A 26532-nucleotide genomic window follows, 5' to 3' on the forward strand; every position below is an offset into this window, starting at 1 on the left:
GTCAATATTTATTATCATTGTACATATGTCCCTATTTTTTATATGTGTATATAAATACACAAATAAAAAAATAGACACACTTGGAGTTTGAGTGTTTGTTATGGAGGGAATGGCTATTTATTCATGACCAACAGTCATTTTACATGTGGATAAGGCGTCACTGAAGGAGTAGACTCAAAACTAAAAAACAAAGGCAGAGCTAAGTGAAACAGTTGGCTCACTGAAAAAGGTCCAGATAAACGTATATTAGCTTTAAATAAGAGGGAGACACAGAAGGCGGAGGACAACTGTTGAGAAACGAGATCTTTTCCACCTGTTGCTCGTTGTTTTCTCGTCTCCCCGGGTCCGTTAATGTGAAACCACAAAGACAACAGTCACTGTTCAGCTTCACATTCAAACAATCAAATGCATAAGATCAGCTCAACATAGTCATCAGAAACCTTAGCCACAAAGCAGAAATGAATTACCTTAGAAAAATACGAAGACGCGCCTTCGGAGGCCACTGCATGTGGCAGTTGAGACGGTTCCACCGCAGTGATCTGACCAGCTGTTTTAGCTCGATTACTTTTATATCAAGGCAGGTTCTTTACTGTCTGATGCGTTTTAAAGTACCGTTTAGAGGTGGACTCAAACAGATCGTAATGAGGTGTTGCTGTTTGCACGCCAGAGACCAGGCAGGTGTTTCCAAGGCCAAGGGATGAATTCATCCCTGCCTAAGCTGTCCTGCGCACTTTCCCAGGGTACGAACAATAGATGTGTTCATTTTACTCAAGCGAGACCAAAGTTTATCAGCTACCGTATTTTTCATTTCAAACTGGTTCCTGAACCTCACTGAGCTCTCCTGACCTCTCCTCTGACCCCGGGCATCAAACAGCAGATATTGATTATAAAAATTAGCATGTTTCATATACTATCTTTAAACCCTTATAAAACAGACATGAGCGGTTTCAATACTAAACCATCTATTACTTTCAATATTTTCTGACTAGTTTTCGACTTCTTTGGTTTATAATGAACTAAAACATTTTCAGATGAATATACGACTTAAATACTTAAGACTATGATCTAATATAAAGAAAACTACTGATTAGACTAATTTTAATCAAATCGTCCTCATTATATTTAATAAAAATGTTCTACTGGTTAAGTTATGCATTGATTAAACCATGAGTCTAAATCGAACCTAAACTGAGGCCTACTCAAAGCAATCGCGATCCGTCTAATATTTCAACATACGCTGAAGTTTAAACATAATTAAAACTAGCATAATTAAACTAATATTTCCAACACAACTCAATCTAAATCAAGAGGAAGCGCACAAAAATATAAAGAAGAGAGTTCTGTGAGAGTAAAAAGTCTCAAAGCGCCAATGCTAGGCTAGTTAGCATGGCCACCGATGACGCGTTATAAACAGTTTTCCTGTCACGGTAAGTTGTTTCTCTGCCTTTAGCACATTAAGCAGCATTGATTGACAGTGCTAAGACCCTCCTCCTGGCCGTGATTGGTTGTTTTCTGTGCATTTTTTCAGACGGCAGCAATAGTAGCTCATGGAGGAAATGGAGGAAATTGATCTTTACACAGATTATCTGTCTAATATTGTACTGTAATGACATGTTGACAGTTTTAACAAATATATTTCCTTTTAAAAAAAATAAAAGTTACATACTGCAGCTTTACGGTAGAGTAGTTGTTTTGGGCAAAGTCTTAGAAGCAGGTTTCAGATGGTTTGAACATGTGCGAGAAAGAGATAGGTGATGTGTTTGATAAAGGATGTTGAATATGGAGCTGCCAGGCAGGCAGAAAAGGCAAAAAAAAAAAACAATGATGGAGGGTCGGCGTGACAGAGGAAGATGCTGGGGACAGATTGAGCCTGTGGCGACCGCTCCAAGAGCCAGAAATCTCCTGTTAGACAGTGTTAAATTGTTGGAAACTACTTTAAGTTTTCGCCATTTTTAATCTGAAACCTCAAATAAAATAAGTGCAACAGGCCCATACACATCAAACATGAGTCACGCGTTGAATCTAGAACCCAAGAAACAAAAAGTATTTGATTCAGTGGAAGAGCTGTGAGAAGAAAACTACTGTTTTGGCCGACAAAAGCAGGGATTCACATCACCCTGGAAACATCATTTTAACTGTGAAACACAGTGGTGGTAACATCATGCTGTGGGGTTAGGGAAGCTGGCCGGAATTCATCAGAAAATGGAAATAAATAAAGACATTAACTGAAGAAAACATGCTTGAAATTGTAAAAGACTTGAGCTTTGAAAGTTTGACTTTGACATTACAAAGGCTTAGATCTTGGCATATACTGTATATGTTATGAAATGGTAAAAGTTTTTTCACTCGCTTTAAACCGAACTACCTCAGAGTTTAGCCCACGTGGACAAAGAAAATTTGCGAATGTGAAGGGTTGGGAACTCGTTCCATAAAAATTCCCCCCTTTATTTTCGTTAATCTGCTTAGCAGTTTTCACCTAAATCGCTGTTAAAAGGGAAATCTAGTCAAACAAAGCAGCAAAACTCCAATCTTACGTTTTGAAACAGCAGCTGTCAAATAAACATTTTACATTTTTTTAAAATTCTCAGCTTAGTCTCATGTGGTTATTGAGTTATTCATCAGGCTTCTGTTCGTTTGCACAGCCCTGGCTGGTGTCGAAGCAGAAAGGCACACGTTTCATGTGGTCAGAGTCCCAGCTGTGGAGAGGGGCTCACTGCTGCATCTGATCTCAGTGTGCTCAGCTGCAGAACACTCTCTGAAACCCCACAAAAAGGAGCTTCGAGTGTGCTTCAGACGCTTTGTGTGTGGTTATAGGGTTTACAGAGATTTCCAGAAGTGCACCTGTTTGGGTTTGCATGTTTGTCTTTGGGGGTTGGGAGGCTTACAGCACCTCCTTTGAAGCTAGCAGCTAAATCACATAATGAAATTGTAGTTACATTTAAAATTCTGTAGTTTGTTTTACACACGTCAAAAGCAAAGTGCAGGCTGACAGAAGCCCAAACCGCTTTTATTTGGAATGAAATCGCACATAATGTGACTAAAAGACAGGAGGAAAAGCACTTAGTATTTGTAAAGTTTACAAAATGCTAATTCTGCTCGTCGCTAGCTTTCTGTGCTTTGACCTGTGACATGTGAGCAACAATACCAAGGAGAATGCAACCCAGTTTCAACAGGGGGGGAAAAAAATGGCATTTTCTGGGAAAATGCAGTGTGAATACTGTAAGCTGAAATATTTTTTGGTGAATATTGCGGAAGCATTTTAAGTCGGCTGCAGAAGATTTGCATAAATGTCAGAAATGTGAAGAAACGGCAGAAGAAAGCAAAAGCCTGCAAAATGCATTAATGTATAGAATAACTACACAGAATAACTGTTGTTGCAAAAATTTAACTCAACACTATTAGTAATCATTGCAGAACACTGTTTTCTAATAGTAGAGCTTACAGCTTAGCTTTCAAAGCAGTTTATAAGGTAAAATACGCTAAACGGCTAAAACTAGCTGACATGCTAATGATAGTATGTAGGCTATCACTAGCAAGACATTTCTTCTTCAGTCCAATATATTTGATATGGAATAGAAACTGCTGCTCCAGTGAGTTTTATGATGAGTGAAGAGTGCCAAATTACAACAGATAACTTATAAAATATTTTTTTAAATGAGCCAGTTTATTAACTATTCTCTCTCCATATATTCTGAGTCTTTTGATCCAGCTTTAAATAATGTTTATCCATAAATTTCTCATTTAAAAATGTACAATAAAGTTTTCTCAAATACCTTTTTAAAACATTTTTATAAGCTTATGCGCAGGTGATTCAACAGATCTCTGTTAAATGTTCGTTTTAGGTTTCATTTCAACGCAAATCTTGAATTTTTCTGTTCTACCAATAAAGAAAAAAGAGAAACAGGAACCACTAATTACAGCCACCAGCAGAGGGAGCTCTGGGGTTAATATAACTCGTGATAAAGTTTATTATTATTATTATTATTATTATTATTATTATTATTATTATTATTATTATAACTCTCATTATTATTCTATATCGTAACTGCAGAAAATAGGTAATTCAATTATTTTTAAACACACCACGCTGAACATTTTGAGCTGACTTCATATGACGAAATGAAGGCAAAGGTCTTACTGGTTGGATATGATCACGTGGTACGGAACTCTTCGTTTCTATTGGTCAGTTTGTATTTTGAGGCGATCAGGTCGTGTTCAAGCCGTTAAGCAAATGAAAAAATAGTTCCAATGAATATTGCACAAATTTTCATCTTATCGGTATTCTTTTGTGTAGGCTTATTTCCGAGCTGTAATTAGGTCACCTGAGGATGTAGTAAAATATACTATGTCCGGTTTTCAGTGTACTGCTTAAGAATTGTATTAGCTGCTCCGCGGAGGGATCTATCAGTGGCGCTTAGCTCAACCGTGGAGGGCGATTTGAATGCCTTGTTGCTACACAAAGTTTTTAAGAATATTTGTTAGTTTTTTCGACCGTATATGAATATACATTTAGGAGATTTTACATAGGTTTTAAGTTGGACGCTTAAGGTAAGAGTTTCACTTGCTGTTAATGAGTTGTTTTCACCAGTTGTTGCTGCAGTTCGCCAACTTGTTACAGGCCATAGTGTCAAAACTAGGTAGCGCTGCCTAATAGCTTTGCTATTGGAGTTTCTTCCGGCTACAAACACTTAGCTGCAACTCATACGTTTTCAGTAGTACTGTGTATTTTTGTTCGCCTGTAATGTATGTTACGTATTTGTTACTCTAGAACCATGTTTTGTAAAAAAAAAGAAAAAGTTTTGTCTGCTTTTCTAGAAGCTATTGAGCCCAATACGCAAATAAATATTGCAAAAAGTAAAATAAATAAAAACGTCCAGATGCATTTTTACGTTTACCTGCTCCTCATGTGACGCGCCAACATTTTGTCAACAGATGTCTACATATCAGGCAGTCACTAAAGTCCCAGTGGGGGGTCAGGAGAGCATGTCTCCCGCACAGGAAGACGCTCCTGCTGTTATGAATGAAATCTCGACTCCCTTAAACTTTTCTGAGCTCACGCCACGTCAGTTCGGCATCTCTGTGGAGAGTTTTATTCCATCCTCATCAAACTGTAAAGGTAAGAAGCCCGATCTGTTGTTGACTTCGAGGACAGTGTATGATCCACACGCGATCCAAAGCCATGTTGTTTCTTATTATCATCGCAGAAATCAGAGTTTTAGCAGGATGTCATGTAGTTTTTTTTTTGTTTTGTTTTTTTTATCCCTGGCAGCATGTAATGTCTGAAACCTAATTTTAGCAACAGGGCTCCACATGAGCCGCCTCGGCTGAAAATGTGTCACTCAGATGTGAAGCAGCACATCACATCCAGCTCACTGCAGCAACACGCCATCTTCTACAACTATACACACACCTTACCTTAGTAGAGCCGTTTATAAACCCATTTTAACAGCAGAGCCTCATCAGTAGTTACGTGCAGTGCATTGCAGAAGTGTTGCACAGTTTTCTGTATATTATTACAGTAGAAAAAAAACCTCAACACAAAACAACTTGTAATTGTGGAGTTGATTACAATCTCTTTTTTTTTTAACCCCCCCAAAATTTTTGTTTAAATCTGAAAAGTGTGGTGTGCATTTACTGTACCACCTTTTAGTTTGAGCGTCCTCAAATTGTAATTTCTAAAACGACATTCTAAGCTTTGAACATCTCACCAAAAGTGAATCTTTGCCTGCAGAATAAAACAGAGGAAAACCTAACACTGTACAGTCATATTTAATAAATAATAATATACATCCCCATGAGTATTGTTTGTTAAATTAAAGGTACCTTAAAAATAAAAATCTAAGCAGGTCTTAAACACACTTTTCATTAATCCTCCATTACTGTTTTTAATATTTTATTATTGATCTAATGTAAAAGTCTAACATTAAATGTCATGTTTCATTAAGTGTAAGTAGGAAATGATCATCATTAACAGATGTTTGAACGGATCTCAAACATCCATCTTCGTGTAATTGATGAATATTATGTTTCATTTAGTGATAAAGTCTTTAAGATAAATGTGTTTTTCAATAATATTCCAGCTTATGGAACTTCTATTGAAAAACATTCATATGTGAAATGGGCATCTTCAGGACGCTACTTACCTAAAGAACTGTTATTTATATCACCAAATCTGCATACAGGTACTTAATTTAATCATATTTTCAAATTTACTCATATTTATTGATACTCTCGTGGAACAAGTAGTGGAGAAGATAGTAAATATCATATTTCTGATAACACTATCAGTTTTGTTTGGTTTTTTTTAACGTCATTAATTGAAATTAATCAAGATGTCGATCAATCAAAACTTTTCATGATAAATGCTAAACGATATGATCAACTAATGTGTCCTGCTTTTGAACAAACCAGTATCGCAAAATGATCCGGGAGCCAACAGTGTCGCCGGATCCATCCCTCTCATGGTTTATGGAGCCTGCATGAGATAGAAATAACGATTGGGACTTGTACGAGGATGGGTCGTTAATGTGAAAAGAGAATTTGTGTAATGTCCCTTCTGACACCAGCTGAGTGTCATCGCTCTCTCCTCCTCCTCCTCCAGACAAATCCCGCCTCGCACAGATAAAGACCCGGCGGAGATCCAATGTCGGCGCCCGGGGCTCGCCGGAGACAAATTCCCTCATCCGCTTCAGGGCCCAGCAGAGGACGAAGACCCCGCCCGCCTCACACACCCCAGAGGTGGGCGAGATAAACGCCGCGCTTAGATAGCGGAACATTTGCACCCATTTGCTCTCGTGTTAATCATTTGTTCATCTGCGTAGGGACATTAAATCCTGCACACAGCAGTGTCCTTAGTGCAGGGTTACTTCAGTCCCTGTTGCTGAATGAACCTTTAAGTCACATAGAAGATGGACGTTTCTGAGAGCGTGGCTGATGAGTAATTGTTTGAATTACTGAGGGAGGTTTTCCTCTTTTTAGTCCCAGAACATGGACACAAGGTTGGTTTGTGTCTATAAATTTGCAGTTATCGCCATGTCTTATTGGCAGCATGTGAACACAACACTGTAGTCCCAACCGGCTTTGATCCCAGAAACCTTTGAGTTTCTGTTTAAAATACCTCTAAGGAGCAGCCAGTACATAGCCAGCTACATCGAAAAAAATCACAATTACATGTAAAAGTTCAATATTTTGAATTTGATTCTGTGTCTGAAATTCAAACTTGACTTTTATCTAAAAAGAAGACTTTGGTCCACTGGGCAACAGTCCAGCTGTTTTTGTCTTTAGCCCAGATAAACTCTTCAGACATGTCTGATTCAGTGGTTTGACACAAGTGAAGCAACACTGAGGCCTGTCACAATAACAAATTTTGTTGGACAATAAATCGTCCCAGAAGTTACTGCGATAATTTTGTTGTTTTGATACCATTTTCAAGTAATATAATGGAAATGACATAATAATGCAAATGATCAAAGATCAATAAACTTTAAATTCTAATGAACATTTAACACGAGGACTGGAAGACATTTTAAATATCTATCCAAAAGTAAATAAACAAAGCAAAAGAAGTAACAAATAAAATGAATTATTAAGTCTCTGTAAATCTTGACATATTTCACACCATGTGAAATTAACCAATATAATAATCTTTACTTTATAAAATGAATATCTATATTTTTAGAGAAGTGCTTTCTGGAGAGACACAATATTTAATTTTAATGCTTGTGCGCTTTACTGAAAGGTATTTGACAAATTGGTTTTGATTAATACTTAAATTAGAAACTTTAACACTTTTTGCTCCACCTACAAAAAAAAAAGCTGAAGATAGCCAATCAGGGACAAGAGGTGGAGACCAGAAACCGTCACCCAATGACATTTGCTCATCTGCTCTGATGTGCTGATGATTAAGAAAAAGTTAGCATTTTAATCATTTAGTTTTTCCACTGCGACTGTTTTGAAACATGACTTTTCTATATGGCAGAGAGGAGAAGTGAATTATGCTGAAAAAGAGTTTTAAAAAGTTTCTGTCAACACTCTGGAGCTTTTTTCTCTCTGAAAGCTACCAGTCCTCCACTCTGCACGGGGTGAGTCACCAAAGCGAAGTGAGACGTTTTTCTAATTGCATTTAACTCGCTGTCTGTGAGGAAATAAAAATATTCAAGTGGCTCTCTTTAAGCAAACCAGGGTTGTGTGTGTGTGTGCGTGTGTGTGTGTGTGTGTGCGTGTGTGTGTGTGTGTGTGAGTGATAGATGTGCTCCCTCTCAGTAATAACACTTTGGTCATTTCAAAAGTTTATGAGCTGCCAAGCTGCATCACTGAGTAGATGTGCTTATTTTATTATTATTTAAATTTTTTTGCCATGCCAACCCCCAGGCTGTCCCCCGGGTCGCCTCCACGCTGAGGCAAAAGATGGCCTCCTTCCAGATCCTGATGGACGTGGCGGAGAGCGACGGCTGCGATCCGACCCCAGCGCCGGGCGGCAACGCCGCAGGAGGCATCTCCACCAGAGAATGTCCGTCTGGTGAGGCGGCCCACGTCACTGCAGGATTAGCAGTTTTTGTTTCTCTGTGGAGATCCACGCCAGGAAGATTTTATTTTATTTTTTTTCTTTTCTCTATCTAATGTCTGGAGACACAGTTCAAAAGCTTCGGATTAACACCCCGCACTGCATAAGTCTCACTCTGACATTTACAGTCAATCGTTTCTGCTGAGCTCGGCCAAGCTTTGTAAATAGGCCACTTTACAAGTGAGACTTATCTGCCTTTCCTCTAATTGAGGGGTTTTAAAGTCATTTTGATAAAACGGTTTCATTTTGTTTGGATGCTGACGTCCCCCAGGTTGCTTTTCGTTTCCTGTGTTTATGTAATTTATCCACTTTTTGAATATGTGTTGTTTTGTTTATTTTCCAACTTGTCAGATGGGCTCAGCTGTAGTGAAGAGAAAGAGAACAACCCACCAGCTGCAGGCAGCAAACCCAGGCGGCCGGCCCCCCTGGACGGCTGCAGCGTGGAGATTAGAGAGGGGAATTTCTCTGGCCATCACTCTAGTTTGAAGGAACAGGAGGTATGCATTTTCTCACACACACACTTGCATAACTACTGTTTGTTCACATAAAAGCAACATCATTTTTAAATGAAAGCTATTGGTGACACAAAAAAAAACAAGCTGATTTGCCGATTCTTTGCGAGAGGTATTGTCCAGTTATTAAATAGAAAAGGCTGGTTTTACAAAAATAAAAACTCTTTAATCAAAATAGTTCATACACAAGCAAATGTTAAAACCAGTGACAACTTTTTGGGGATATTTGAATTTAGGTGTTTTTTTTTTGGGAGGGGAGGATTTTAATAATTTTTTCCTAACAACAGCCTGGAGTTTATACAGACAGTTTTATTTTAAGACGACTGGTGATTAACTTCTTCTCCATAAAGGAAGAAACTTTAGGAAAACAAATCAAGTTTGCTTTAAAAGAAAAAACAACTAGCGCAGTTCAGTCGTTTTCTAAAATAATATTTGTCTCAAAATATAACTTGATTGAAAAAATGTAATTGTTAATGTGATTTCCATCTAAAAGTCCCATTTACACTATTACTCCAAACTGTTTGAAGGGGAAAAAAAAGGTTTACTTTAGAGGTCGCTTTTTAAATACGTCACATCTCTAATGGTCTCACAGAATAAATTTACATTAATAGAAATTTTCTCTTTATTTTCTTGTATTAACTTGTAGTTTTAGCCCTGTAAAATACATACAATACATAATAACCTACTTATGTCTATGCCATTTAAACTAAATTAAATTTTATCTAAACTTTGTCGTTTTATCAGGTTCATTTGAACTTTTCCAAGGCAACACCACAGGAATTTCTGCTGCTATGCAGTTAGTCATTTTATCAAGCTTTTCAAGATGTTTTGTTCCCATTTTTTTATTGCAATATACTTTGAGACTATATCAACTACTGTCTGAAAGTAATAATTATAGATTGATTCATTAATAGAGTGCCCAGTCTGTTAGGACAGTAAGATGTAATGATGGATCCAGCATGAAACATTTTGGATGACTAACAGCAATTCACAATAGATATTTAAACTTTCATTAACACATTTAATCACATCTATTTTACCAACATAAATCTCTTAAAAAACAAACACAGGCTTCTCACAATAACTGCATTCAGCTATATTATTAAATATATTTATATTTAGTTTTGCTGGCATGTAGTTTTTTGCGATTGTAAATGTCCATCATGTAACTAATGATAAAAACTGCCATAATACCCATTTCCAAAACATTTAGTTTTCTACCTGTGTGTTTATTCTGTGTATGGATTCATTTTAGATTCTGTTTCTGTGTGAATTTCTCCTTTAACAGCTGCAGGTTAGTAGGTATAAGTCTAATCGTGTGACTAATGAGAGTCCTGTATTTCAGTTAGCAGCTTAACCTTAAATCCACTAATCCTATGGAAGAAAGCACAAACTGTACTTTTTGCTTTTCAAAGTCTTTAAGCAGAAACAATAACATCCATCTGGAACATTTACATCTTCATCTCCCAATAAGTAAACAGCAGTGTTTGGATGACATTGCTGTCACAGTGAGAATCGACTGTCGTAGGTGAGGAAGCCTGACAGTAGCAACATGTCACTTTGTCTGCCTCGTTCTAGTGCTGCAAGTGTCTTATCTGCCTTGGCTCGTTGGTGCAATTTCACCAACAGTCCTGCAAGCGTTCCTTTACTTCTGCTCGGTTTAAAGCCATTATTTGTGCTTTTACTTTCATCTGCTGTGGAAAGTCAAAGGAGACGCCTGTTGCTGCTGTTGTGTTTTTGTTCTTCTCCAGTCTGCGATTATTGCTCTCTTTCATGCTCTGTTCTTTATGTTATGTGCCAATCAACCTTTGCGTAGCGTCATCTCTGGAACTGCATACGCTTTTAACGCGGAGACTCCTTTCACTCTGCATGGTGGCATGTGCATCAGGTTCAACCAAGCTGTAATAATTCAGCCAAAGAGCAGAAAGGTAAATGTAAAAAGATAAGTATTTATAGGCCTGATCCCTCAGGGTTACTAAGCACACCTATGCATCAGCAAGGAGCAAAACACTTAGTAAAATCTGATTTAGCTACAGCTACATAACAGGTGTTACTACAGAGACCTTTACACCGCTGCTCTACTTCAGAGCCTTGCTTTAATAGAATAAGATCAAGTGATGTCTTTCTATGAAGCGCTCAGCTGTGAAGTCATGCAGGGAACCAGAAAGAGTACTCCATATTTAGAAATATTGCCATGTCAGCTCTGTGACTCTAAGTGGTTTTCCCCTCCTCTCCTGCCTTCCTGTTCCTGCTTTAATCTGAGATGAAAAGGTCCAAGTGCTCTCATCATTTCTATGGCCACTTTGCAGCTGGGTGTCTTGTGTTCAGAGCTCAGTGAGTCCCAGTCACTGAGCTCTTCGTCTGCATTCAGGTTTCCAGACTGGATGTCGATCATATGTGGTGGTGGAGCTGCTGTGACAGTCACAGTCAGGCTGACATTTCCAACTTCCACACAGAATAGCATTGACTGCCCACGAACAAGTTTAAAGGTGAAACTCTGATGATTTGCTGATGAAAGTTTGGTGTTTATCTATCAGCTCATCAGGTTTGTCTGAATGTGTTTTGTTTTTGGTTTATTAGTTTACACTGTAGTCTGAAGTCTCAAATGGTTGGTTTTGAGTTGTGTTATTGTCGATGAAAGAGTTGATCTTAAGAGATTTCATTGGATTTATCATCTCTTGAAGATTTTTTTCTTTCTTTGTTTTATTCTGATTTACTTTTGATTGCAAATCCATTTATTTATATAGTGTGAAGACAAGAGAGAGAACACCTCAAAGCCATGTTAATTAAACCTGCTCTTTTTCTTCTCTTTAAACGTCAAAAGGAAAGGCATGTTAATTGAACAGTTTCTTTTTTCTTTTCTTTTTCTCTCTTTTTTCTTCTCTTTCTTTTCCTTTCTTTCTTCGTTCCCTGAGCAACCAAAGTCTCATACTAAGAAAAGAACCTAGAGGAAAATAAGTTACTCTATGCAACATAACACACCACAGAGGTCCTAAAGAATTAATGTATTTGATAAATGGTTGCCATTTATAAAAAATCTGTTGGAATTGCCGTTTTGCATAATAATTAATTTTTGCAATTTTAAAGAGCAACTTAACATCCTTAAGGCGCAGAGATGGATGGTGGTTTATGTGGTTTCCATAACAACAGACGCAATAACAGATGGGAAAAAGAGAGTTGCTGTTAAAGAGGTTGTTTGATATTGAGAATATGAGCCTCCAAAGATAACAATTACAGGATCCATAACAATCTGTGTTCTTAAAACTTTTGACATTGTGAAAATTAAAGAACAAAAATTCCAACCCAAATTTTCTGAAATTATTAACGTAGAACATGTAACTCAGATTACAGGATGAACCATGACAACTGTCTATTAAACCACAAAGTTGTTTTGATAAGTTTTGTTTTGAAAAGAGGTTCACTCATCAGACAGTCCAATTCCACAGCTCCTTTACCCAAGAAAAGGGGGGAAAACAACAGAAGAGAGATTAAATAAAAGTGTCTAATCTGAAAATAAGAGAAATAAATGGGAAGTGGGCAGATTAAAATCAGTAAGAAGGACAGAAACATTTACATGATACCATCCTGATCGAAATCACTTCAAGCCCTTTATCGCCACACGAAAAAGAAAAGGAACCATGAGTAAAAGAAGATGGAAATAGTTTGTTGTTTTTTGAGCTATCTCTGCAGCTCTTATCTCAGTGTTTGAGATCAAGATAAATTTTTCTTCTTTTTAAAGAAATCACTAGCTGTGTTTCCATTCCAAACACGTGCAAAACTTCGATATTCTGCTATTGCAAAAAAAAACAACAACACACGCACAATTTTGCGCCGTTTCCAGTAAATAAGAATTAAATTAAGTTTGTTCATGCGATATTTATTATTATTTTTTAAAAACATGCCGTGCTGTCGTCCTCCTACCACTTCCTGTTGTCGTCTTTGTGGTTTCTGCCAGTAGTAAAATCCGATTGTTGATCACATGACTTATGATGTGAGAAGTGTATCCATTGCAGTTTGTAACATACACAAACTTGAATACTGCTACTACTACACCTCATCCTAACACACAAACTTTATATTGAAAAACACGAGTTTTTTCAAAATCTGTTTTCGTAATTCGAATTTGCGCCATTATATGCTCAATGCAAACGCACGTGTTGGTGTACAGAAAGTTTGGACTCCTGGTATATAAGCAAATGTTTATCTTATCCCACATTAGGGTGTGGAAGCATTTGGCAGCCAGAGAGGAAGACCGATGTTCCAAACGGGTCTGGAGTGGATGATCTGCAAAAGGAAAGGAATGATTGAAACGCGACTCCCTTTAGTGTCGACACCATATTGCAGAAACACTTTATTTGCCAGCGGCCATATTTAAGAGATGCACTTTTAAGAAATGAGTCTGCTGTGACAGAAACAGGAATGCTTTTGCTTATAGGCTTTTGTTGCATCAGCCAAATTTTCTTTCGCTTACTTAGTGAGGAGTGATGCCTTTACTGCTCTATCATCAGAGATAACTCTTACTGGCTGACAATTTATCTTTGGCTGCGCTCTGAAAATAATTTTTGCCTCTGGCGTTCTGAGGCGGCCCTAAATAAAACCATTTTGTCCTGAAGCAGACTCCCATTCAGCAGCAGCATGCTGTCCTTTCAACTGCAGCCCAGATTCACTGAGTATCCCACACTTTCCCTGCTAACAGGACGCTTCCTGTAAACACCAAAGCTCAGGCCGACCTCCCTCTGACGACCCCTCAGCCGTTTCAGACTCCCATCCCCTCCACATCCCCTCTCTTCCTACTCTACTAGAGATGAAATCCCCAGGTAAACACACACACACACACTGAGGGATGCTGGCCTTTGATCTTGTTTTAGTCTAGCCTTTGAGATTTAATGCTCAGTGCAGCTCTTTTTTTTTTTTTTTTTTACTCTAGCCTTGTCTGCAGGGCTTCATTGTTATGTACCAAGCTGTACAACTTGACTTGTTTCCACACAATTATTAGTAAATGATAGATTCAGCTGTACACAAGTTCTTACACTGAAATAAAAAATGGCAGCAATGTTTGTAAATTTAAGCTTTCGCTGCTTTGCTACAGTAAATGCGGACGGGGCACTTGCAGTGAAGAAGAAGCAGGTGCGCTTCGGGGGTCCTTTATCTCCCGAGCTCTTCGATAAGAACTTGCCCCCCAGCACTCCGTTAAAGAAGGGGGGCACCCCAGCACTCCCGGCCACTCCCGGCGGGGGCCTGCAGCCGCGCTCGGTGCTGAAGACACCGCAGAGGAGCGACTCAGAAGACCAGCTGGAGCTTCTCAGCCTCGCTGGGTTTGGTGCTTCTCCCACGTTCTCAATGCCTGGCAAACACAGAGTGGCGCAGGAGAGAGAGGACGGCGAGGACAGAAAGGTGTGTGTGGTGTTAAACCTGTCTCCACGAGCAATAAATCAATTAATCGCACAATAAATTAAAATCATTCATTTTCATTTGGACAACAGTCGTTACAGAAACGCTTCCTTTTAATATTGTAGAAAAGCAGGTGAACCTTTGACACTCAGTACAACCCAAGGTTATTGTAGTTAACTAAAGCTAACGAAAACTGAAACTGAGAAAGTATTTTCGGTTACTGAAACAAATGAAAATGGTAATTAATGTGGTAAAAGCTAACTAAAACATGCCGAAATCATGAACAAACTATTCTTTTTGTGTTTATGAATCTATTGGCATTTCGAACTGATGTGAAGTTGATTTTCTTTTTCAAAAGCAGTTATGAAATTACGGCTGATTTTAGTTGTTTTGTTTGTTTGGTCTCAAAACAACTATATCATTGTTGATTGAAATAATTTCTGGGACAATTTATCGTCCAATAAAACTTACCGTAACACACCAAAATAGTCTTTGTTTAATGCTATAACGGTGACCACGCTAACAACTAAATTCTTAAAATAGCTTTTGTGACGTTTGTTCTATGGACCTTACCACAGGGGCGCGTTTCATTGGCTGATGCCCATTCTACGTGGTCACGTGCGTGGCCGTCTCACAAACACACTTAGCTTCCCGTTAGCTAAGTACAGCATAATGGCAGAACTGATACAACTTCTACACCTTGAAGCCTGTCTGCTACACAGTCTTACGTTAGCTAAACAGATCAATATGCAATGTATACTGTGTCTCAGTGGTCCCCACCCACCGGGACCAATTGGTACCGGGCCGCGCAAAAAATAATGAACTACTTCCGGGTCTTTTATTTTGAAAATCCTAACCCGGATTTTACCGGTTACGTCTTGCGCGTCAAAATTGAGCCAACTTGCAGCAGAATGAGTAACAAAACAACATCGGAGTACAGTGAACCCTCGCTATTTCGCGGTTCACCTTTCACGGTCTCTCTGTTTCGCGGATTGTGCATTGTGTTCTGCATTCTGATTGGCTAAACAGTCTCTCCGATTCTTCTCTACCTGTGTGTCAACAACGTTGCGGTTTAATATGTACACGTACGTAAAACGGCTTGCCAAATTTAACATAATCGATAGTGGCATGTCGGTTTATAAGAATCTTTTTGCCCAGAATTAAAAAGAGCGACAACAGCTACCGATAACTATGTTCTTTTCTCGAAAAAACACACCTGCACAGCGGGCTTTAGAAGAAGAAAAAAAACCCGCTACAGAGTGGAGTCAGGATGCAGCGGCTCAGTCAGAAGATTCACACGAGTCACTATTTGTCCTACTGTACTTTGTTTTGTTTTTTTTCATAATATTTTGTCCCGTTCTAATCCAATGACTCAGATTGCGGTGGGGCGGCGCTGATCTCCGCAATTCGGGCACGGGAATCCGCCTTCAGTTCATATTAAAATTATTATTTTACAGTACAGTAGTTATTTGTAAAAAAAAAAAAAAAAAATGTTTATACAGTACTTTTTATTTGTTAAATGTTTGGGCCTGTTAAAAGGTTTTGTTCTTTGGTTTCAATGTATTATGGAATATTTCATTGTATAATAATTGTAAAAAAAAAAAATGAAGGTTCCTACTTCGCGGTTTTCGCCTATCGCGGGTTCCTTTTGGAACTTGACGCCCGCGAAAAACGAGGGGTCACTGTACTGCCCCCCCCCCCCCCCCCGGTTCGCAGCAAGATTTGCGAAGGGCTGACCGGTCCACGCGACTAAAAAAGTTGGGGACCACCGCTGTATCTGACATACACTAAAGATTTTATTTTAGCAGAAAAGGCTTTGGACTAAACTGTTGCTCGTGTTAGCCACGTTAGCACCAAGTACAGCTAGTCAATCAACCATCGCTGTGTTCAGGGAAGCGCTGATTAATAATCGAGAAATAAATATCAAGCCTGGAAACTTGATATCGTAACAGACTGAATGTTTTGTCTTTAACGCAATCTTTGCTCGTCTTGCGGGGCGCAGGCGGTTGCCATGGTAACAGGCGTGCTTAAACTACAAAGAGAGAGAGAGTAAAAAGGTAGGAGTGGTTTTGAGTTGATCATCTGTTCGGGTTATTTTACCTTTGTTTACCTTTGCTGTGGCTCATTACAGCCGCTGTAGTTTCTAAACGTTGGACTAATTACCTCGTTCGTTTGTGAGTTTACGTCATTCACAACAAACATTAAATAAAACAAATATATTTAATAAAATTTTAACAAACAAATGGCTTCTACCACGGTAATTATGTGAAATGAAATTAATTATATCCCAACTTCAGAAGATTTGCCTTTACCTTTACAGAGCTCTTTGGTTCCTCCTATCAGTCTGTAGCTTCTCATATTGACGTCATCAAACCAAATGTCAGATCTACCATAACTGACTGACACCTGCTGGCCTCAGGTTTGCAACCAGCTTGTGACTGAGAAACCAGTAACCTCCTCCCAGATGATGACATGAACTTGTTAGTTCCTCTGTCCATTTAGTAGCTGATATATTGTGAAAATCCAGTAGAAATGATGCACTAATCCAGTCATGTTTACATAGAAACAAGGCGCGGCTTTGGTCACCTGGGTCGGTTGTGGGCGGAGCTTGGTAAGGTCCATTAAAGCCTAAAGCTAAACAAGTACTCAAATTATTTTTTCTCTTAGATTTTTTTCCCGGCCATGGAGGAGATGGACTCGGCTGTGTCGAGTGAAGCAGGTTGAGTAGAACTCTTCTGATGTTGATGTTCTTGTTTTCGTCCTGCTGTCTGTGATAACCATGTTTGTTTTTTCTTTTCTTTGCACTTCTAGATTGTCCTTTTAATGCTCAGCCGTTAAATTTAAACATGGCTTTCCACGAGGAGTCGCTCTCTCAACATCTGCGAGGTAAACTGCTTCTCATACTTTCCACATTTTCATCTCAGCCACAATAATTAAATCGGAGGAATGGGAGGATTTGACACTCTTGTTTAAGTTGCTTCTCTTAGGTAGTGGCTGCATGGAAACAAACAGATCATATGTTTTATTAGGTTATTATTCCAGTTTGAAGTGTGACTAGCAGACTTTTCCTTTTTCCCCTTGACATAATCCTATTTGATGCTTTCTCTTTGCTACGTTGTTTACTTCTCACTTAAAGTGCATACAGAGCATTTTGATGCCTTTTTAAGCTTCAGCTTATTTTTATTTGTCAGAATCGTCTTTAGGAGGCTTGTGTTCATTTATTTATGCATTTATTTTCAGCGTTGAAGGAAGTTGAAAAGCAAATAGTTGGTGGAACGTTTTGATGTGTTCATATTTGAAATATGAAAGTATTTTCCATGCATGGCTGTTGTCCTGCTGCATCCTGTTCTTATTAATCGCCACCATCTTTCCTACGTATATAAGGCATTAGCAGTTACGTGAGCTGTGCAATATCTGTGGGCATACTGTTATCGTAACCGTCCATGAAATTAGAATCATTATCAACTGTAGCTGAAGGCCAGTTATTTAAAGCTTATTTCAGCCGATTTGCTGCTGCTTCTTTTTTTTTGCCTCAGAATCCGCCTCGGAACCGAACCGAACCTCTCAGGCAGATCAGTCAGAGGCTGAGGAGAATCAACTTGACGGCGACGCTGAAAGTCTGACTCCGATCCAGTCCACAAACAGAATCAGAGCAAAGGTGTGACCCCATCCTGACTAAATGTCAAGATCAAGCATTTGTGAAAGAGCAGCCTGGGTGAAGTCATTGCGTTTATCTGATTGTTTGAACTGTAAATGTTTAATCCAGCTAGGGATAGCAAAAACAAAGTCCAAATTTGTTCCACGTCTTATAAATGGTTCTACTTTAACATTTTCACACCCTGAACGGGCATGTTCAGGGTGTCTGCTGAACATGCCCGGATTTCAGGAAGTCTTAAATCCATTTATTGACAATTAATGCCATTTAAAAATGTAGGCTGGCCTTAAATACGTTAATTACAGGTCTTAAATTTTGTCGTTACAGGATTATTTAATCTTGTATACAGCTATTTTCTTCATTGTGGGACTTTTCTGTCAGGCGAAAGTTTAAGTGCAGACATCTTAATTGTGTTCTGTGACTTGAGGCAGTCGAGGCTACTGGTATCTAGCTGCTAATATACCTTTGCTAGCTAGCATTTTTGTGTGCCATATTTATATTCTTTTTTTCTAGCTTAAATTTCATTAAAAGTGGGTTTAAAAAGTCTTAAATTTGACTTGCTGAAGCCTGCAGATACCCTGATGTTGACATGTTCAGTGAAAACTACAATAGAAAAGAACATATCTTGTCCCATAATGGGGAAATTTCTGTGCAACAACAGCAAAGTGACAGGCAACAACAAATAGATTCACACAAAGATAGAATACTGTATAAAGAACAAAAATTCTGCACAGTAATGGCAAAATGTCAACATAAATACTGTGTAGTTATAAAAAAAAAATGATGGCATTAGTCAGTCACAAGAAGCTGCCAATTTTCTGCAGCTGAGAAAATACTGGAGAAATCAGTTTTCTATTAAGTGCATGAACACATGAAACTTTACTTACATTTAAAGTTTTTATTTGGACAAAGTTTGTCCTCTTACAATAGATTTTTTGTTTTTTTCTAATACAAAGCAGCAAAGCTTTTAACAAGTCTGTAAACGTGTGAATCTGTCTCTCTACAGAACAAAGAGTCGTCTGAAAGCGAGCCTCGAGCTCGGCCCGGCAAGCGAAAGAGAAAGGTCTGCTTCCACCGCTCACTGTTTCTCCCTGATTCTTACTTGTAGAACTCTTCAGTTGCCAAATAAGATCAACTTTTTAATAATTCAGGGGTCATTGCCCGCTCCCATCTAATCTACTGCTTAATTCCTTCTGGATATGAACCTTATCACGCTCTAAAACTTCCACTCGGTGTGTGGAAGAGCGTCGGCAGACACTCAGTGCTTATGCTGTATCCTCAGGCCAACTGTCTGTTCCTCCAGCAGCCAGAGGACTGCGAACCCCGGAAGAGGTCGACACGATCTGCTGCCAAGTCGGCCTGCAGGAAGATGAAGGTGGGTCTGCTTGTTACATTCCTCTTCTCTGAGGATTCTGCACACATAACGCCGGAAGCCAGACATAGACTTGATGTGTGCGCGATCTCACTCCGACTTACTTTGCTCGAGTTTAGGAGGGAGATATATCGCACCTACATGTGTATTTATCGCTCTATAGCCGAGCATAGATTGCCGTAGATCTGTAATGTAGAGCGGAGGTGTCCAAACTCTTGACATGAGGGGCAAAAATGTCAAATTAAAACTATACTGGGAGCGCCAGAACATTTTTGGTATTTTTCCTTTTTACTACAGTAGCGTAGCAAGGAATGCATAAATCAGTGAGGAGTTCAAAAAAGGAGGGTCTTGCAGGCGTGCTAGATCTAAAAATACCTTTTTCAGGTTGATCCTTTTTACATTTGTTTTTTGCCCATATTAAAACATCTTTAAATATGTCACTAAAACTAGTGACTGTACAGGAAAGCCAAACTTACTGGAGGTTACTGTACCAAAAACGCTGGTTACATTTTCCAGGTTATTACGTTCAACAGCATTGAATTGAGCTCTGTTGCATGTTTAGACACATTTAAATCCAGAAATTTCACACATTATTAATCTAGTGCAATGCGCCCCAGCAAAGGGAAAAATAACTCAGAAAAACTGTTGAAGAATACCTCAAAATCACTTCTATTCCTCCTTTTTCTCACTCCTTGTGTCAGCTACGCTACACGCAGACCTGTTGCCATAGCAGCTGACAACAGCTCCACTGGTATATGTTTTTTGTTGTATTAAACACCAAAAAACATGCAAGCATTTCCCAAACAAAGTACAGAACCTTCAGTCTGTTACAGTATTACGTTTTCAGGCTTAATGTTTGTTTTGCAGTTGCTAATAAATGATCGCCTGAACACAACTGTGGTTGATTAGCTAATTTAAACACCTGCTCCACTGATGATCTGTCTGAAGGTTTGTGTGGATAACTTTTTTATTTTAACATAACCAAAACACACCAAATTCTGCATCACATACATGTTAAGGTAGTCAAAGTCAAGCTAGCATAGCTACTTCCCTCTCCCTCGCTATTGTTTTCTTGTTTTAATTAACTTTTTCCTGACCTTGTTATCTAGTTGTTGCAGTGTTGATCATTAGAAGCAAAGAACTGCATCCCTTTTTCTTTTATATGTCACCTGTATGTTTAAGATTTATTGTCTTATGTTGACAACTTGACAGTAAAACCAATGGTGGTCATCGTCAACAAACAGTTTTTGTCCTCCAGCAGGGAGCTGCGTGGTGGGATGTTGTAAGAGTGATGTCCCGCTGCTACGTGACGTCACGATGTCAACTTAGCAAGTTGGAAACTTACTTCAAGTTTCCAACTTAAAGTAAATCCTCTGAATGCAGGAATCTCAGCTAATCTTAAAGAACGTTTTGCTTTTTCTCCTATCCTTTCAATTTTCCAACAAATTTGACAGTCTTCCACTCAGTCAAACAAGTAAAGAAAACATGGCAACCTTAACCCTCATAGAGTCAAAAATTAGACACATGCAAGGTTTTTTCTTTGAATAACACTCGTCACAGCATGCAAATGCTTGAATTTCAGCTGGGTGTTTCTGAGGTTTGAAAAGTGCTTGGATTCTGTAAACAGTCCAAAATTTGGAAAGCATTATTGCAGTTGAGACCATATATTTTTACACACCTAACAAAAACAGACACTTTTTTTTCCCCTCTCGCTGTCTGAAGTTAAATCCGATTAATATCAACATTTTATGAGACATAAAATTATGTTATGTTTTAGTTTACCTTGTTACCTTGCTTTAGACTGTTGAATGCTGTCACAAGACATTATTAATAACTGATAAATAATAGCATATAATAGGGAATTCAAACTATCTTTTTTAGTTCATTTGAACGGATTTTAATCTCCAATGTGTGATGCTGGAAAAGTTTGAAAACCTACCTTGAAAATCGCTTGAATGTTACCGTGGAAACAGTCTAGCCAACCCTGTATAAACAAAAAGAATCCAGTCCCAATCCTCTGTTGATCCATTATCTGCTCTTTCTACTGGTTTTGAAATGGCATGTAGTGTCAGGGCAGCTGTGGCTTTTATCACAGGAATATGGTTGCGCATGTAATTAATCGTTTTGTGATGAGATTTTTTTTTTTTTTTTTTCACCCAGAGTCTGACTGCATTTCAAAGTGTAAAATATACATTAATCAACTATGGAACAGAACTTTAGGAAGAATATAAATTGCTACATTTACTACTTCATGTAGCGATATAGAAGATAAAGTAAGATGTCCGTGGATACTTCTACGTTAAAGTTTTGGTTCTGAATCTTGGCCTAAATTGCCTAAATGAATGGATAAAATTCAATTGAGTATCTGTTCATTCAGCTTATGCTGTTGGAAAATGCTTAAAAAGCTTAAGTCATTTATACAAAGAGTTGGATTTTAAAATCCATTGTCCTCCTAAAATCAACATAAACGTGTCAAATAAGTTTGTTCTTGTTTAAATTGATTTAAGTGATCTCTTGTGGCTCTATTATTATCATATTAACAAATGTTGAATTGATCTAGCTCTTTGATGCATGATGGAAAATTTGTTGTATTGACAAATTGCTAATTCTACAACAATTATTCAGTACAGCTAAAGAACAAAAAAATCCAAGATGCAGACACAACATTACAACTAAAATGACCCAATTCTGCCATTAGAAGTACCTCAGATATTTATTTTTTCTGGCTGAATGTGTAGAATTTTTTTCTGTTAACTTTCACTAGTTTGTCAGTAGGTGGCAGTGTATAGAGACTCATCCTGGAGTCCACTAAAGAGACTAATATGCAAGTACACCCATCAATACCAACACAAGACCAAGAAAACAGTTTGAAAAAGAGCTTAGAGGTCTACATTTCACGACACAAGTTCATATTGACCAGGTATGAACTTGGTTAATTCAGCAGGTAGACTGCTGAATTAACCTCTTTTTTCTTTCTTCCTAACATTGTTGTACAGGTAGGCCTGTTGCAATAAACAATAATTCAATTAATCGCACGATAAATTAAAACTATCGACCTAATTATCGACTTTATCATTTCTTCTGGCCTTTTTCTCTTTCTGTTGATGACACTGAATGAAAAAAGGCTCAACTCCGGTGCTCTCCACTGACCCTCCCTTCCTCATTTCCTTAGTGTAAAGCCCAGCGCACACGACACGATCTTAGAGCTGTCAGCCGATTGTCGGCCCATTTTCAAAACCTGACAGATCACACATTAGCCGACAGAAATCCTAGGTATAACTGTTCGATCGGGTTCGTTCCTGCCGTGTGGTGTCCAACAATGGGCACAAAATAATGGCTACAAGTCCAGTGAACTAATTTTAAAACCAGGCATTAATCAATGCTTTACTACAATATACCTGCAATGCATGTGGCTGGTGTCAGCGTAAAGTCCTGACTGAATGAAAATCATTAGAACCTATTTACGTCACGTTAACGAAGAACAGCTGAAAAGTTACCGGGTTTATCAACTGCGGTAGCGATTTCGCTCCAACTCCTCCTCTTATCATTTCTATATTCTTTGCATGTTGAAAATACATTAATGTTGTTTCCACATATCATCTCCAATGTCTGCTGGACTTCGGGTTGCTCCGTGTCAGCTGTTTGGGATTTCCCTGCAGAACTCAGGAGGAGACACTACAGGATGATTGGTTACGAAATTGCAAGCAACAATCTTAGAACGTTGGACATTCAAAGATTGTCGTAAGGGAAAAATCATGTAGTGTGAATTATTGCATCAGGTAGTCGATGTGCCCATCTTCTCTATTTAAATCTAATTATTACTGAAGGGCAACATAATATACAGACTTCATAATCTGCACTCTTTTGGTTGAATGCAGTATTTATTTCCACTTTGGCTTTATGTTGTTTAGTTTTTATTCAAGTAAATTTTTTGTTAGTGGAGACTGAGAATCCATTTTATTTTTGATTTTGGTTGTTTTGTTTATTTTGTTCATCAGCTCCAGTGTTTAGTGTTCTTTTGAAAATAAAGTGTATCTATCTTTAGCAGGAAATCACATGCATTATTACGTCATTTCCATTAAATCAGTGTAAAAAGGTCTTCAAACAATATTATCGTTTATCGCAATAATTTTTGAGACAATTAATCGCTCAGCAAAATTTGTTATCATGACAGGCCTGTGCACAGGTGGCCCCCTCAGCCGCCTGCCGCTGGAATAAGAAGGTAGATTACTCTCTGTACGGCTCACGCGCGTACGCTTCCAAGAACCCCACCCTGAGTCCCATCACAGAGAGGCTGTCCTTCATCCAGCGGTCTTCAGCTGGACAGCAGACCTTTGAGAGCCCCACAGGTAGAATCTGCTATATCCATCTTTAGCTGCAGTTACTGATTGTGTTTGTGTATTTTTGGTTCAGGAGAGTCCGAGAAATCTTTGTGGTCCTTTGCAGAAAAGGTAGAAGTGAAACAAAGTGCTAAGATTTTCCCTATTTTTCCCTCTAAACAGCCACACAAGGATATGTCATCAACCTTCAAATGCCAAATGTTACTCTACATAGAGAGGATTGCACAGAGGGAAACTTTACCATTAAATCTGTCAGCCTTCCTAGCTGTAGTCCAGGGAGGGACAACAGGCAGCCGAGGATTACAGCCAAGACAGGACGGAAGAAGAGAAAGGTCAGTGTTGCTGACTGCGAGGTGCTTCAGGAGGAAATCACAGAGCAGCAATTAGAAGTTGACGTTTCACAGGGAACTCCGTCGATGCTCGCCAAGAGTGAGCAACGTGAAGCCGACCCTGAGGAGCCCTCTGTTGATATTCTCTGCACCGACTCAAGCAAATCGGAAAACGACGCAAGTATGTTGACACCAACTTCCAGCTACGCTCCTATAGATGAAGACTCCAGCGAAGCAGAAACAGCAAATAAACAAGCTAAACGAGGCAGAAGGAGCTCAGCCCTGCTGGAACCACATCAGGCAGGGGAGCACCAACCCGACTGCGAGGGGAATGGGAATCAGGAGGAGGAAGGGGGACCCAATGTGGACCTCCCCCCTTGGCAGGCTGATTTTAATTTTGAGGACGTTTTCAAACCTGTTGCCACCAGAGGGCAGCGCACGGTACGCCGCAGTCTGAGGAACCAGGCGAACTCCGAGCACAGCAGCACCGGACTCACCTGGGTGCCTCACACCTCCCCCGAGTCAATTAAAGAGACTCGCAGAAGGACGCGCCACAGGCGGCTCAGCTCGGCGCTGCCTGTCCAACCGGCTCTGCCCGAGGAGACGCAGGACTCCTCATCGAGTCAGCCGACACCAGGGAAGCTATAATTTCTACGACTCCGATCCGTTTGTCTTGAATCAAGTCGATTTCTCTAAGGAGACTGATTGTTGTACATTAGTTGGAAAGCATCGACAGTTTTGTTCCTTGTGAATTATTTGATCTGGCTTCAGTTTCCCTCGAGTAATGAAGTCGGTCAATACACTAAGAGCCCAATGATCTCTGCTGACCGCCTCCTGATCAATATCACCCACTCAGCTGGTAATCACAGTGCATCTTCAGACCCCCCTCTGTCCCACTCTGAAGTCACTGGATCAAGCATCTTCTAGTCAATACCGACTCTGTGGACAGATAAAGATGACTTTACTGCTAATATGTGGGATCTGTGATTTTATTTCTTTTAAACTGTATTGCTCAAATGTGAAACTGCTTCTTTTTTTTTTTAAATCATCTTTTGCTCTTGATCCAGAAAGTGTCCATATGTAAAACAGTCCAGCTGCTTCTCTCCATCTGTGTGTTCACATCCAGTTCCAGTAAAGCAGTGTTTCCTCTCACTTACCGCCTCAGACCTCTTCCTCTTTAGCCGAACAAACTGCTTCGTAAATGACTGCTCAGATTTCCATTTTCAAACTGGCCAAACGACTGGAGACGTATTGACCCGTAACCTCGCCGACCGTCCGCCAGTTATAGATTCAATTCAGCTGCTCGCCGCTTTCCCGATCCATCTATCTGAGAAGAACAGAGGGAGCAGTAACAAATTGAGTTTCAAATTCAGTTCACATCGGGAAATTGGCTTCCCCCACATCCTCCCGAATGATGCATGACTGTAATCTATCCATCATGGGGTAATTGACTACCTCCCTTTACATCAAGTCAGTCACTTGGCTGAAGGACACTGGAGGTTTCTGGCTCCGCGGAGTAAGTGTGTGTGTGTGTGCCAAGGTCCCTTCTGTCCCTCCATTGGAAGACGGATGGACACAATCATGAGCCGTAATGTATGGTATGTGGATGCAGTGTAGCAACACTGCCATCTTGTGGACATTTTGATGAGTTGCACCCCAACTTAAACCACTATAAAATGTGTGCTAAGTACGTCTCAGGTGCTGAATTTATGTCAAGTTGATGCGGAATAACTTTTTTACTTATAGTATATAAAAGGTTTTAACATTTGTTGGCCTCGTGTTTGAATCTCTCTCTCTTTTTGTCTTTAGTGGCCTTTATTTTACAGTAATCCCACAGGAAAGGGGGAAAGACCTGCGGCAAAAGGAACCAATGATGGGAGGCGAACTTCGCGGCCGCTTCGAGGTCGATGGTCTCTGTAAACCGGGTTGCCACACGACGCCCCGAGTTTCAGTCATTTTTAACTTTGAAATTTAACGAAACTTTTCTAGTGTTGAAGTCTACAACCGAACTGCTGCACGTCTCATACAAGTGGGTGTGTGTTGTCCGTCTGAGAGCGCGGGAGAGGGAGTGCGTGCATGCGCGTGTGCGTGTGTGTGGAAGCAGTGTGAAGCCCCCTCTCCCTGGCAGACGGGCATAGTGAAGACGGCTTAACACCAGAACAATGGGGTCCTTTGACCAAAAACGACGCCCCCAAGACATGTGGCCTCCTGTCACCTTGGCAACCCCCCATGGGATGGAGAGTGGGGTGACAGCTGGAGGGGAGGACTTACAAAAAAATGGAGTCTATTTCTTCCCACTGAATCTCTCCCGCTCTGTTTTTCTCTGCCTCCTCTCCCGGTCTTTCTGAACGCCGGGGCCCTCGTGAATGT

At 39.5% G+C, this 26532-nt stretch overlaps 1 protein-coding gene across 4 annotated transcripts; it reads left to right on the plus strand.

Moving 5' to 3' along the window:
• Nucleotides 1-4285: 4285 nt before the first annotated feature.
• On the plus strand, nt 4286-25314 carry LOC111610373 (cell division cycle-associated protein 2-like). Of its 4 annotated transcripts, none has more exons than XM_023344334.1 (14): nt 4286-4548; nt 4933-5116; nt 6602-6738; nt 8371-8518; nt 8915-9060; nt 13772-13892; nt 14165-14469; nt 17134-17185; nt 17278-17352; nt 18003-18124; nt 19128-19184; nt 19404-19496; nt 23668-23842; nt 23996-25314. In XM_023344334.1, exons 2-14 carry the CDS (start codon nt 4933-4935, stop codon nt 24808-24810), a joined length of 2430 nt encoding a protein of 809 aa, XP_023200102.1. In that variant the 5' UTR covers nt 4286-4548; the 3' UTR covers nt 24811-25314. The 4 variants fall into 4 exon arrangements, with proteins under 4 accessions (XP_023200102.1, XP_023200103.1, XP_023200104.1 ...); XM_023344335.1 differs by having other exon boundaries at nt 19425-19496; XM_023344336.1 differs by having other exon boundaries at nt 19428-19496.
• The last annotated feature ends 1218 nt before the right edge of the window (nt 25315-26532 follow it).

The sequence above is a fragment of the Xiphophorus maculatus genome, chromosome 12 (assembly GCF_002775205.1).
Source record: "Xiphophorus maculatus strain JP 163 A chromosome 12, X_maculatus-5.0-male, whole genome shotgun sequence".
Lineage (NCBI taxonomy): Eukaryota > Metazoa > Chordata > Actinopteri > Cyprinodontiformes > Poeciliidae > Xiphophorus > Xiphophorus maculatus.

Bases quoted from the DNA above. Each gene is read 5' to 3' on its own strand.
- LOC111610373 (XM_023344334.1), top strand. From the start codon at position 4,933: ATGTCTACATATCAGGCAGTCACTAAAGTCCCAGTGGGGGGTCAGGAG. The intron at 8,519-8,914 runs GTGAGGCGGCCC...CCAACTTGTCAG, and splicing joins CACCAGAGAATGTCCGTCTG to ATGGGCTCAGCTGTAGTGAA. The intron at 9,061-13,771 runs GTATGCATTTTC...CCCTGCTAACAG, and splicing joins CTAGTTTGAAGGAACAGGAG to GACGCTTCCTGTAAACACCA.